Source organism: Diprion similis, chromosome 3, assembly GCF_021155765.1.
Source record: "Diprion similis isolate iyDipSimi1 chromosome 3, iyDipSimi1.1, whole genome shotgun sequence".
Lineage (NCBI taxonomy): Eukaryota > Metazoa > Arthropoda > Insecta > Hymenoptera > Diprionidae > Diprion > Diprion similis.
In genome coordinates, this window is record NC_060107.1 from 647,707 (window position 1) to 661,596 (window position 13,890).

The 13,890-nt window shown below is 43.5% G+C and overlaps 1 protein-coding gene across 8 annotated transcripts in view; it reads right to left on the reverse strand.

Moving 5' to 3' along the window:
- LOC124416756 (titin) overlaps nucleotides 1–13,890 on the reverse strand; it is a 54,352-nt gene that overhangs the window by 36,930 nt on the left and 3,532 nt on the right. For 2 of the 8 annotated variants that reach the window (XM_046898063.1, XM_046898060.1), the window contains exons 1-18: nucleotides 12,093–12,191; nucleotides 10,867–11,044; nucleotides 10,602–10,794; nucleotides 10,424–10,537; nucleotides 10,182–10,356; nucleotides 9,607–9,707; nucleotides 9,314–9,523; nucleotides 9,050–9,235; nucleotides 8,858–8,972; nucleotides 8,554–8,795; nucleotides 8,321–8,443; nucleotides 8,034–8,225; nucleotides 7,492–7,694; nucleotides 2,179–2,512; nucleotides 1,945–2,099; nucleotides 1,181–1,388; nucleotides 690–984; nucleotides 300–610 (exon numbers count right to left, since the gene is read on the reverse strand). In XM_046898063.1, coding sequence (XP_046754019.1) covers nucleotides 300–610; nucleotides 690–984; nucleotides 1,181–1,388; nucleotides 1,945–2,099; nucleotides 2,179–2,512; nucleotides 7,492–7,694; nucleotides 8,034–8,225; nucleotides 8,321–8,443; nucleotides 8,554–8,795; nucleotides 8,858–8,972; nucleotides 9,050–9,235; nucleotides 9,314–9,523; nucleotides 9,607–9,707; nucleotides 10,182–10,356; nucleotides 10,424–10,537; nucleotides 10,602–10,794; nucleotides 10,867–11,036 — 3,327 coding nt within the window. In that variant the 5' untranslated portion in view covers nucleotides 11,037–11,044; nucleotides 12,093–12,191. Of the gene's footprint in view, nucleotides 1–299; nucleotides 611–689; nucleotides 985–1,180; nucleotides 1,389–1,944; nucleotides 2,100–2,178; nucleotides 2,513–6,675; nucleotides 6,809–7,491; nucleotides 7,695–8,033; nucleotides 8,226–8,320; nucleotides 8,444–8,553; nucleotides 8,796–8,857; nucleotides 8,973–9,049; nucleotides 9,236–9,313; nucleotides 9,524–9,606; nucleotides 9,708–10,177; nucleotides 10,357–10,423; nucleotides 10,538–10,601; nucleotides 10,795–10,866; nucleotides 11,045–12,092; nucleotides 12,192–13,890 lie in introns of those variants that run through there. The other 6 variants (XM_046898057.1, XM_046898058.1, XM_046898059.1 and 3 more) reach the window with 6 other exon arrangements.

Genomic DNA, 13,890 nt, shown 5'->3' on the forward strand with positions numbered 1-13,890 from the left:
AAATACAACACACCGCAGTTGAGGAAGAAAGCGAGGAGACGTTCAACTTGAAAAATAAAAGATTCGTGTTTTTTTGTTTTTCTAAATACATCAATTAACGGATAGTAAAGAAACAGTTTCTAACTAAACAATTACAAATGTCTGGAAATGTTGAACAACTGCAGCTAACATATCTCGCCAAGCATAAAGTCGAACCGCGCAGCTGATCTGACGGCTCTTTGGGCGATTAGACAATGGCTCAGAAGGCTGTTGGGGTTCTTTGAATCCTCGCTATTTCCGCAATTACCGTTCCGACTCACCTTCTTCATTCTCTCGAGCAGCTCCTCTTCGTCTGTCGAGTTCTTTCCGTTCGGCGTTGTCTCGATTCCGCTGTCGTCGACGTGATTGACATCCAACGAGCTTTTCTCTTCGATTTCCCGATTCGATGCTTCCGCCAACGTCGACGATTCTCCTCTCGATTCATTCGCCTCTTCGGAATCTCGACATTCTTCTTCGTGATCCGACGAAGATGGTTTCGACTCCGTTTCACGCGTTGTCTTCGTAAACTTTAGAAGACGGCTGTGCTCCCTGACGCTCTCCTGAGACGCGTCGCTGTCCTGCGAATCGTCCTCTGCAAAAAAGTTTACAAATAATTTGATAAAAAGGTAGTGAGTTTCGTGTAAAATCATTCGTTTCGCATGACGACATACTTCTCGGGCAAATCGGCAGAATTTCATCGCTAATTTTTCCGACAATCTGCTTATCGATGTCTCGGAGAATTTTCTCGGCTTCGAGGTGTTGAACGCCGGCGAGAGGATCTTGTCCGGGTTCCGAAAGTCGCGTGATTTCTCTGAGGTCCTGCAGCTCTTTGATATCGGTGTGCTCATGGTTGTCGCGAAGGGTGTTTGACGTCAGTTTGTATGACGTCACGCCAAAGTGGGTGCTCTGCGAAACGCGGAGCGTCGTCGTCTCCGTGACCTCCTTAAGGACCTTCCCGGATTTTTCCTGTAAGTTTATGACACGATATCGGTACATGGGTGGATGGGTATCAGATATCGGAGAACCTTGCCGACCTTCGGGAATTACGTGAGAATTTTCACCGCCAACTGCATGAGGGGTATAAATAGAACCGATCGTTTGCGCAACTTTATTGACGTCGCCGATTTCCGCTCGGCTGAATGTATCGACCTTATCGGCTTACCTCGGTCGTCTGCTTGACGATCGTGCTGGCACTCGATCTATCGATCTCCGGTGTCTCTACCTGCCCATCCGCTTCCTGCATCTGTCCCGGCAATCCGATCAGTTTCGATCTTTTTTCAGAGCCGCAGAATCTCGAATCTATTTCTTCGCCCTTCAATTCCGGTATCTCGACGTTCTCAACGTCGGACGCTGGCACTTCAACGTCCCACCTGAAATATCATTCGTTTACACATCTTAATATTCTCAGAAAAAATTTACTCTGAAGTAACCTTTGAAGCATAGATTTTTCCTTGCAGACAAATTTGTGGAAACTGAGGATACGTATATAAGGGTTCTCGAGGTTGCTGATTTCAAAAATTGGATCAGATCTCAGAAATTTGCAACATTCAAAATGGTGATTCTAATATAAGTGAATAGTATCGATTTTTATATTTTCAATCCAGCATATTGGATCCACCATATTGAATTTGGAAATTCTGACGTCAGGACAAAAACCTCCAGGTAACAAATTTCAAGCAAATTGGATCAATTTTTATACTTTCAGTCCGCCATATTGGATCCACTAATTTTTATTTTGAAATTTTGACGTCAGAATCTCATAATCCCTCTCAAAACGTCAACATTGACAGCTTAATAGTCCAATTATGCAAAAAAAAAAAAAAAAATGACAGCGATATCTGCAAAATTGAATATAAATCTTGAATAACCGATTCAAAAAAGATGTCTCATATATACGAGACGCTATGCCGCAAGGGTTGAACTTACCAAGCAGTGTCACCGCATTCGGAGGCCGTCGTGAACGATCCACTCCTTGACTCGACCTGGGCAGAATTCATCGAGCATTCAGTTGCAGTCGCGTAATCATCGCCAGGAATTTCTTCGGCGCCATTGCTAAGGGTGTGATTCGTTTTGGCCCCACCCTTCGAAAAAAACAAAACATGATTAAAATCGTTCACCGATACTTGATTCCGGTGAGAAATTAATCGGCAAAATTTTCACCTTTTCTGATAGATTGTTGCTCATTTCTTGATTTTTCACCGGTTGATGTTCGCTGGAGGCTGATTCCAGCATCTTTCGTATTCCGGCGGCGACGTCGACGCCCGTTTTGACGTCGGACTCTTGGTCGCACTTCCGGGCATCCGATTCGTCGGTTACGGAGGGCGAAGAAGTCGACGCAACTTGTTTTGCTTCCGCCTCGTCACTCCTGGCACCTGCCTTGCAAAGACGGGAATCCAGGCGCTCTGCAAGCCGCGTAACTTCCGCCAGACGATTGGAAATCGCCTCAACCGCCGTCAGATTTCCGCCACCGACCAACGTCTCGTCATCGGACATTCTAGTGGCCGATGATTTTTTTTTCGTCATCAAATAAGAAGGGAGAAAAATTAGAGTTGAGAGTGATTCTCAGAGTCGGAATTTAGTGCCTACTTTTAACGAAATCTTCAATGCAATATCAGAACCTACTTTGACGCTAAAAATTTCTAAAATTTAACCATTTAACGAGTTTAGGCTCAAAGCAGGATTTGTTTAGAACCTCCTTTAATCCCCCAGAGGTAGAGTTAAAAACCTGCCTTGTTTGAAACCCTCTTTCAACGCTAAAAATTCTAACCTACTGACAAAGGTCCATCGATTCTGATTGATTATGGAAGATGTACAAAAAATACGATTAAAACGTATGAAATCAAATTGAAATCCCAATAAATAAGAATTGGTTTACACATTCGTTTGATCGTGTTTTCTGTATATTCAATCAGTTAAAAGAGTTTTTGTATTCCTAAGATCGTTGAATGAATACAGTTGAAATGCTATACATAATTTTCAAATGATATTGAAACATATTGAAATTATGTCAAAAAGAGGTTCAATCGTGTACCGAGAGGTTCAAAGTAGTATTTGGTACTCCAAGTTTTAGGAGTTGGAGGTTCGACGTAGGATTAGTGTTAAATTTTTTGTAATTCGAGGATTAATGAAATGTTTTTCTTTTGAAGTTTTCTTCAGAATAAGTCTGTATGAACCTCGGTAGGGTCAAATCTAGGCGACAAATTTCTACTCGGATTTGTTTTCAATTCGAAGATCTGAAAGTGAAAGAATTAAACAACCGCGAGGAGTGAAATTATTAAGAGGAGCGGAAAGACGAGACGATTGATCGTATTTTTCATCGGAAGGTATTTAAAGTCTGTTGAAAAACACAACGTGGTAACAACATTTAAAAAAAAACAAAAAAAAAACAAAAAAAGAAAAGGCGCGAAACGAATTGTGAAAGATATGGCGGAAAATGCGCTCTTGCGCAATAAAACGATTGACAACAGGCCCCGCCTTATTGCGGGGTTGAGGGTGTTCCAATTCCGTTACCAGGGAAACCGCGAAGACGGCGTCGCGTTCATCCATCGAAAGCTGATAAATCCAACAGTTGCTGTTATTTGGCTTCCACGCCTGCTACATTCGGAGTGAATAACCGTGGATCGAGAATACGTAAGATAAGTGTACCAGTTATTGACACGTTTAGACCCAATTATTGACCTTTTATTTTGCAAAATTATAATTTGACGGCACAAATTGCGAATTTCTCGATGGCTAAAATCGATTGTTAGAAGCTTAGACATTGCAAATTTATTTGTCAATAGTTTTAGAGCTAAGGATCGAGCAGATGCAATCAAAAAAGTTCGATAATTGGGACACTCAACTTAAACTGAAGACAAGTTGTTTTTAAAATTCTACTTAAGCTTGCAACCAAAGTATGAAATGCTCTACGTTAAGGATAATTGCACGGATAAAATGCTCAGCTGTGTAGCAGTTGGGTTTTACAATATTGAAAATCGTGTCGTAATTAGAAATGGAATTTTGTGCAACATCAAAGGATAGGAAATACGGAGATCTGAGAGACAAGCAGCTGACGCTGATCTGCGATTCCACTTAAATCGTCTCCGCGACAACGAAATGCGACATCTCGTAAATCCAGAGTTAAACACGATTGGACAGTGACTAGAATTAGCCAACAAACCGGGACGGCAAAACCTCGAGATTAAAAAATAGTCTCCAGAGTCTAAAGCAACCAGAAAGAATGAAATTTTAAATTCCGATTAATGATCAGGCTACACGGCGGTGATCAGATTATGACAAGATGGCGGCATGCAGCACAGCCGTAAATAAAAAGCCATATATATATATATATATCAATTTCAGAATTGACACGAAGCTTGACACGACTTACTTGATCACCGAATAGCAAGCTCGTATAACTACGGAGAATAAAAAGCCGGGGACGTCGTAATCGGCAAATAGTCCTTGGAGGGTGTCGTAGAGCGGCATGGCGGCGTGTTATCGGTCCGAAAAGCTCGTGAGGAACTAGCCGAGAAAAGCTGCCGGCTTCAGAGTGAATGCGGGAAAAGAAAGCTGCAAGAGTTAATGACCTACAAACGGAAATAGGATGCACTTCTATCCCCGGTTGTTCGGCCCATAACACAACTGCAGTACCTACGCGCACACGCCGAGCCATGCGGTAATCAAAGCAAACAAAAGGGGCCCGGTTTTTCTCCTTAAAGAAAAGCTCGACGCAAGCTCTGCTTCCCTGAATCATAGGGTCACCTGGGAAAAGGAAACGCAACAGCGATTCAAGTTGAAAGATCCTGTCATGGAGTGACGGTTGTTTTTTTTTTTTTTTTTTTTTTATGTTTTTGTTTTAGTTTTTTTTTTTTTCTTTGTAATTTTTGCCGGTTTCGAAAGAGCTTTTTGCAAGCGATCGTTCGGCGAAGATTTAGATTTTTATTTTCTCGGGTGAGACGAAAGTATTGAGGCTGGAACGAAACGCCGCGACTCTGTACTGGATTGATTATTAATAATTTTCAATTTCAAGTGACCGAAGAGCTTTTTGCGCTCGTGCCAATTCGACACTCGGTTTTCGCATCTGCAGAGACGGGGACCGCTAAAATAGGACGTTTAGTGACTATAGGTAACGATAGGGATAGTGTACATCGCGTCGAAAGCGGCTCTTTGAAATTTCATTATCCATCAAGTTCGCGTCATTTCGTTAACGCGTTTAACGACGGAAATTTATCACCGTTTTGTGTAACATGCGGAATTCAATGTACACTTACTCTGTGCGTTCGGTGTAACATTGCACCGGCAAAATAAATAGATACGTAAGTAGTGTCTTAAAACATCTGCAGTGGACGAGCGTTACATTATAAGACGGTATGTTATAACGGCGGACCATCTTCTCCGAGCTTGTAAAAAATTGTATATATAAAATTATAAATTTATACATATATGTATATTAGGGTGGCGCAAAAAAACCGAATATTTTTTTTTCTTTTTGAGTCTCGTGTGACAAAATGTTTGTTTTTGATGTCTTAAGAGTCCACTCCAAAGGACAGTTCAAAAAAAAAAAATTATAAGGTCGCTCCACATTTTTTAAAACGTCAGAAATCGTCAGACATAGATTTTTTTTTTTTAATTTTTTTTCTCGTTGCGGTATAATTTTGTAGACAAAAAAAAAAATAAGTTTCCGAAAGTTTCAGTTCAAAATTTGAATTTTGACAGGTCGCTCATAATTTTTTTTCAATTTTTTGGTGCATTTCTTTAGATCTTTTCGAGCGACCTTTCAATATTTATATTAAAATTTCATAAATTTTTTTTCTTTAATTTAGTAAGAAAGAATCGATAACAATACACCACGACATAAATTAAAAATCAAACAAAATACTGAAAATATGATTTATTTAATTTAATTTTTTGACGATTTTTGACGTTTTAAAAAATTTGGAGCGACCTCTTAAGATTTTTATTCGAGCTGTCCTTTGGAGTGGGCTCTTAAAACATCAAAAAATAACATTTTGTCACACGAGACACAAAAAGAAAAAAAATAGTCGGTTTTTTTGCGCCACCCTATATTCTATATATATAATATTCACGAATGTATAAACTAGTATACAGATGTTACATTATGTGCCGATTAGAGCGATTCGAAATTCATGACCATCCAAACAGTTTATCAATTACGAACAACCTTGCTGCTTCCATTACTAAAAATTTCGCACGAATATATCGACGGAAAATTTATTCGTATTCAATATCTTAACCTCAGTGTAGGTATGGATGTATGCGTGTATGTGTGTTAATGTATGTTTCAGCGACGGTTATTTTAAAGTATCGTTACCAATCAGATCAGATCTAGTCGTCGTCAAGATAATAACGCAACTATACATACAACGTATGACAAACTCTACGATTTTTATTGAATTACACCACGCAGCTCGCGTTAAATTGTTTTGTTGTAGATTATACTTATACATGTCTTTTATACTGTCATACGGAGTGTCATGATCTACGATATTATTATTCGTCAAAGGTAAGAATAATAAAAAGTATAGAGATTGATATAGCCGCACGGTATAGTTTAAATTGCCATGAGAAAAAAAAGATGATTATTAGTATTTATTGTTAATGAAAAGGTCCAACGAAACCTTGAATAAATTTTGCGCATGAAAAGACGCCACTTACGTACAGATATCTCGTCGACGACCGGGCGTAGACTGCGTCAACTTCGGCGTCGGCGTCTGGACGCCTCCGACGCTGCGCGTCTTCCTACGCGATATATTCGTCTTGTATACTCTGGGTGAATATGGTTATTTATGTGGGTATGTGTACACGTGCACACACGTGCCACACATATACGCGTGTAACGCGTATGCCTGACTTTTCGATAAATACCGAGGGATGCTGAGAGCCGTGAAACGGACTCCAACCAAGGCAGGATAGGAAGGAAGAGGGAGGATTCGTCGACTAATCGAAGGACGTGGTCAAAATGGGGACGAGCCATAATCGTGCCACCGCGCTAATTCGCTGCCGCTGGTCGCCTGCCAAAATACGGAATTCTGGACCCGAAATAATTCCATAAGTCCTCATTCATCGATGCACTGATGTTTCCGATTCGGAGAACGCTTGGCACCGCCGATTGATCGCAGCTATGCCTGATCCTCACCTCATGTCAGGATTGGTTCACCGCAAGTCAAAACTGCAGTAGACCCATATTGCCGCTTTTAGTGAGGTCTGGAATTACTTGTCCGAAAAGAAACCTTTACGCGAATACATAAAAATTTGCTATGTTGGTAAGAAAGTAAGGTAACCGCTGGAGGGGCGAAGGAGTTAGTGGAAGTAGTCTGTTTCCGATGGATCAACTTCGGGAGTTACGTAAACTAGCCATTAGGCTGAACATCCGGTTTAATTAAAGGCATTTCTATAGTCGATCCGCGTTTGATGGTTTAAAGATACAAAAATAAAAGATGCTCCTGATTGCTGAACGGACGTTAAACTCACCCTCGAGGACAGAGCGGCTCTTTCAACCGCGTTCTCAGAAGCCGTCCAAGTCTCACCATCCGACCAACTTCGAGTAGCAATTTTTCCCGATCGGCTAGAACCTCCCGCATTTCAACGCGCATCATCACCGATGAACTTGACTGTGAAGATCCTTTTCCCAGAGCCACAACCGTCTCGATAAGGTCCTCGAGTTGGGTGCAGTGCTAGAATGAAAAAATGGTGATCCATCACCAGTGTGAAGATCATCGGAGACCCTGAGTTCTGAAAATAGTCGTCTACTCATCCGGGCGATAAGCAATGCTGTTTATTCAACGTGAGCATCGGTGCAGATCTCGAATAAATCTGGTCCGGTGCATAAGTTGGAATAACAAACATCGCGACGAGTCAGATGCGGCTGCGCATCGGTTCGGTGAAGAAGATATCGAGGAACGGGGAACGAGGTGACTATTTTTAAGTTCTAGCAACCAGAACGCCTGATTTGTAATAACGACAGGAATGCAGGATGAAGTTATGATCGTTTAATTTAGGGAAATAATGCTCACGTCTTCGACGCTCCGGTGGAAAACGGCGCAAACTCGAAGCCTGGTGAGCTGTTCCTGACCCACGGATCGCAGCTGTCGCCAAGCCTGCCACAACCTTGAAGAAATGCTGGTATTTTCATCGAGCGGAAGTTTGCAGGACATTCTGAGGACTCGGGCTCCGTTCAGTAGTTGGCATCCGTAGTCGTAAGTTCCCTGCATTGGAAAAATGACGGTCTTTAGATTGATGATGAAGGAACGAGAGTTTGAACAGTGAATAAAGGTAATGTTCCTAACAATAAGTACAAAACCTTAGCAGTTTCCTGAAAGGACAGATGCTCGTCCTTCTGGGACTGTATCTCATTGACGTTGCACCCGATCTGAACGTGGCTTTTGATCAGGACCTTGAACAAGTCACCGATCCATTGTACCGCCTGAGAAACAATCAAGCACCACCATATTTAAAAATTGATTTGGTTAAAAAAGCAAAAAGTTTTCTTCTCGCGCAACTGGTTTGGAAGAACTTTTTATCGCGTAATCCTACCTGTTCCGCATCATTCTCGTAGGTATGTATAAGCGCGACTTGCTTCAGGGTGAGCTTCTGAAGTTCTACACTGTCGCTGAAGATGTTCTTCCTAGCGTTCGTCGCGTCCAAAATGTCACGGACGTTCACGATGTCCTCGCCATAATCGACGCGGATGTCCCGGCCTAGAGCATCCTTGACAGGCATCGAGAGAACGTCCGAAAGCTTCTCACCCTCCTTAACCAACTCACGCTCGATGGCCTCTACGAATTTCATGATTACAAAGTGCTGATTTCAGGATAATTCTGAACACTTATTTCCTTACCAAGAACTGACTGGTTCTTCTCAAGCTTCACCAGCTTCGCGCCAGCCTGAGAAAAGTTGTAGACCTTGTTACCCATCACCAGCTTGTCGAAGACTTCGCTAGTGCGGTCAAAGTACTGTAAAGAATGCGATGGAATAAAGAGAAATGCCGGACGCAGCGCACGTCCTGGTTATGGAAATGAACTCAACCGACCTCTGAAACCAGCCTGAAAAATCTTTGCGAGGTTATCAGAACGTTTCGTCTACGTTCCAAACGTGAGGCAAAACTTCTACAAACGAAGTCCATAAAATCCCGTTGCGATTTCAAATCCTTTGGTAGAGACTCTGCGGGGATATTGTCTATCTTGTGCAGCAGTTCCGCGTAGCGACCGTACGTGTCCTGCGAGAATCGGAGTAGCAAGTTATCTCAATGTGCACGTTTTTTAGCCATAAAACTTGGAGTATGAATTCATCTCACTCTACACTGAAGCTCCAGCGCTTCGTGTTCTCGTCGCAGTTCCTCCGAAGACGTGACGTCGAAACCGACGCGATGCCTGGAATTGAGCATCGAATCCGCAGGTCCGAGAATCCAGTTGGTCACCCTGGCCACGCCCTCCTCGAGGCTTTTTATCTCTTTGACGTATCCCAAGTGCCGTTCCAGTTCCATTAAGGCGTTTTTGATATCCACCTGGAAGAGAAAACGTCGTTTCACGCTATTGAAGACGATCAAAAGTTCAGAGGCTTTTCAAGAACCTCGCCAGAGTCGATTACCTGCTTCAAATCTATGGAATCCAGGAAGGCTTGGACTCGCTGAACGGTGTCCAAAACATCCTGCGAAGACTCCCTGTTGATACTCATCACCACATTCCTACCTGGAATGGTTATTCGCTCTATGAGTGCTCGGTGATGCGTAGAAACCGCACTAGCACGAGGGGGAAAAAAACTACACGCGTAACCCAGCGCGAAATAAGATCGCTACATCGTTCTGAAATGGCAAATTCTTTTTCTTCCATTCCACTGCTGAACGGTGTACCGTTTACACGTTTCTATAGTCAGAGATTGCGCTCGTATATCAACAAAGTTAACCGGGTTAGCGCCGTCAAAGCCAATCGCTCTTTCCATCGTCAACCAGGTCAACACTCTATGGATAAACCTACTTGCAGAAAACACTTCACTCATGAACGTGACTCAAACACGTGGTTCGAAATTGTTGACCGAGTTACGTGAGAGGATAGTAATTTTCTTCTTTTATTTCAAAGTAATTTGAATTAATTTAAATCAGTAGGAATCAGATAAAATTGCTAGTGTAATTCCAAAACGCTTTATGTAAGCTCATACCCACCGACCTGAATGAAGAATGTGTCTCGCTGCAGTTCTCAGCTCCGTAGTAGCTTCGGAATAGTCCCTAAAAGCCTCGTCGGATTCTGAATTCCTCGATTCTCTGGCAGTGCGCAGTTTCTCGTGGAGATCGGTAAGCTTCTCCGACACGTCCGTAGCGTCTTTAAGATAATCCTCGAGGTGCTAAGGCGGGAAGAAAATCAGCCAGAAGCCAGGAACCGTCATCGATAAAAAGAGCGTATAAACTTACGATTCGTGTTTGAATCCAGTCCGAATGACTGTAGTTTTTGGATCCCCCCAACTCGGGGGGCAGCTGCGAGATTTCCACGTGGGCGGACAACTTTGCCAATGGGACGAAGAGGGGCTGAACAGGATTTAATTACAGATTACACGATTTCAGGATACCCAAGTATATCCTATATTCTCACCTCTCCCTCTTTGTGCGACTTGGTGCAATTGTCGACGTGCTTCTCCCAGAACCCATCCTGCCGAAGGACGATGACTAGGACTTTGGCTGCTCCGCAGGAGGTTGAGGCTTGTCTGATGCACCCCCGAGCCACGCGCCAAGCTTCTCGCTGAGCGTCTACGAGGATCGTGAACCCATTCGACTTGGTCTCTTCGCTGAGAATAAGAGGATCACCTTACAATTCTCGGTTTCGACAAGCGACTGACGTCTCTAGTTGCGACCGTTACCTGAAGATCTCGATGAAATATCGGAGCAGTTTTTCCAGGAGCGACTTTGTCCCGGACTGCGGTTCCGAGGGCATGTTCACCACGATCAAGGGTCGACCTTCGCGGTCGTGGCCGCCGGGCAAATAGACCAGCCGCGAATCGAGGGCTTCGAGGAAGTCCACAGCCCTCATGACTCCGCCTAGAAGACGAAGAATCGGTTAACCACTGCTCTCATTTCTTCATCATCATCGTCGTCGTCATAGTCATTGGTTAAAAGTAGAGTTGATTCGACATTAGACAGCGGCTCGAGTCACCCTCGGTGGTCTTGTGCTCTCTCTAATTGTAAGTAAAACGCAGGCGCGTGCCAGCCCCCCTCAGGTTAGGGGAGTGGCCACCCTGATCGCGCGCCACACGCTGCGCGTCGCTCTGCCGCTCCCTGGCAATTTGCATAATATGCCGTTACACGTTTACTTCATGATGCAAGCATAAACTACTGCGGCAATTCGAGGTGAGTACAGTCTAAGCACAAACTTAGACCTTTGGATGGAAGTCGGTTATGAGTCGTTGAGACGGATGGACACGTGCAATTAGACGGGTAAGCTGTTAGCTCAGCTTTTTCAGCACAGTGAATTTCCATCAAATTTTTTTCGAAAAATCAGTGTCGCATGTTACAATGGGTCTTGGAATCAAGGAGAAAGACAGTCCGACTTTATCATGCCTTGCAGTTTTCTTCTCCGACACATTCATCGCAATTATCGTTCAACCGCCAAGTTACATAATTCAAACAGACTCCATAATAGTTAATCCGCGCAAGCTCAACACCACGTCTTATCGTACCTAGTCACGCGTTGTGCGCCAAACGATGATTCGATGACGTTAGAATTTTGCCCAAGCTTCATTCCAGAGGCATGACACATTCCAGTAACTACAACCATATGTTCATTTCCAGTATGCGATTAAACCGAGACTAGAGAAAGACGTACGAATACCGGAAAACTATAAAAATCACTGCCCTATCGGCTAACTCGACCATCTAACAAACAAATTATTCTAAAGTAAACGCAAACAATTCACGAACGAAACGGTAACAGATTTCCGCCAATGCAGACGCGGGTTCACAGGTAGAGACTCGAACTTGGGTGCAGCCGTGCACGGCAGCCGAGAACGACTGGGATCAGGTTCCTTAATTCCGATTCCTGGTGACAGTCGCCCGGCGATGCCAGGTTACCACTATCACGAAGCCCTACCTGGGGTGACGGCCGTGGCGGTGAGCCGGTCGACGCGAGCCACGCGAACGCGTCACGCCGCGCTCCTCGGTCTACCTGCTCGACGAGACTGCGCTGGACCGAACGGGATGCTGGGGAGCCGAGAGGCAAGCCGGGAGCTGGGTGGTGGGTACACCTCGCCCATTCAGGTACAACGGTATCCTGGCACCGATACGCGCCCATCTTCCCCTCCGGCCTTCCTCCTTCCCGTTCCACTCGCTCTTAATTCCTCTTGCTCGGTAATATGAGCAGGGAGACCAGTCCTCGTAATCCCAAGAAAGAAGACCATGCAGGAGGGTCGCCGAATTCCGCCTCACTTCACTTCGTTCGCGCTTTTCATCGATTGTTTCCTTTATCTGTTTGGAGTATGTTTTATCTTCTTAGAGAGCGTAGAAACTTGTCACTTATCACTTTTGATGAAAGTCGGTTGAAAAATTTAAACGACTGATTTCTGAATATAAGCACATTTCTGTTTTGTAGAAAAAAGGAGCAGCTTCACTAGCAATTGCTCGAGTAAGACTACGGTGGACGTACAATCGACTGAGAATGTCGCTTGGATTGTACGAGAAACGAGAAGTAACGCTACGCGTGTCGATCAATGCTTGGTTTACCGGTTCCTACCAAAGACGTTAAAGTGATTCTCTGTAGCCTGGGGAAACCGGCTGTGGTTTCATCCGAAAATTCCAATCTGACCGGTATAATATTTCTTGACACGTTCCCACGTGTGAAGCGGCTTGCTGTTCACCATCTCCCTTTTTAAAATCGAGTCAATAATAAGTTGTCATTGAATCTGTATCAAGAATGAAACACAGTTTCCGGATATACATAAGGAGAAGGCGATCGAACGGATCGAACATGCGACGCGAGATTGAAGAGTGAAAAGTATATTTCAGTGTTTCTACGACTCAGCTGAATAAAGATTCGATCGCTTTGCGCTATCGGATCAAGCAGGTAGTTTTTTCTTTTGGAAAGTATGAAAACTGAGATGAAAACTTATACGGGGGCAGAGATCAGAGCATCACCTGTACGAGTTAGTGAGGTAAGCCGATGCTTGTACGCGGTTCACTGACCGTCGATGACCAGAAGGAGAAGCCAAGGTAGCAGAGAGAGATGGGCGGTGAAAGAGGTGGCAGGACTGATAGAGAAAGGAAGGAGACGAAACGTGTGCGGCGGTATTAGGAGAGACTCTGATGTTTCAGTTTCGAGTTCTCGACATTTCCTCCCACCGCTGAGTCTTGATGCAGGTGAAATAAATACTGTTTTCAAGGTCACGAAGTTTTCAACGTCCCGTTATTAAAAAATAATCTCAGGTGAGGCGCTCACAAGTAGTAATCAATAATGGTAATGGAAAATTGTGCGTGTTTACAACACAACAAATGTCGTGGGAATGACAAAAGACAATATACATGGAATGCGTATGTCGTATTGATAAAATGATTAATTGATATTGAAATATTGATATACAATAAATCAGTGCACAAACTCCTGAAACGAATAGATGTACAGGAAACAGGAGATCTGATCAGCCACCGTTTATTACCGTATATTTCAATAATAATTCAATCTTATGACTTGATGAATTTGCAATCAATCATCGCAACAGATCATGAATTTAGCTAATCAAACAACGATAAATCCTCAAGAATGCTGGTTGTGCTGAGTGTGGCCGTTTAGGTACCAAAATATCGAGAATGCAAGAATCGTGTACAGACGACCGGCATTTAGTCGTAAAAAAAAAAAAACGTGTTTCTCCGCGAAGTTAAACCTAGTTGAAAATCGC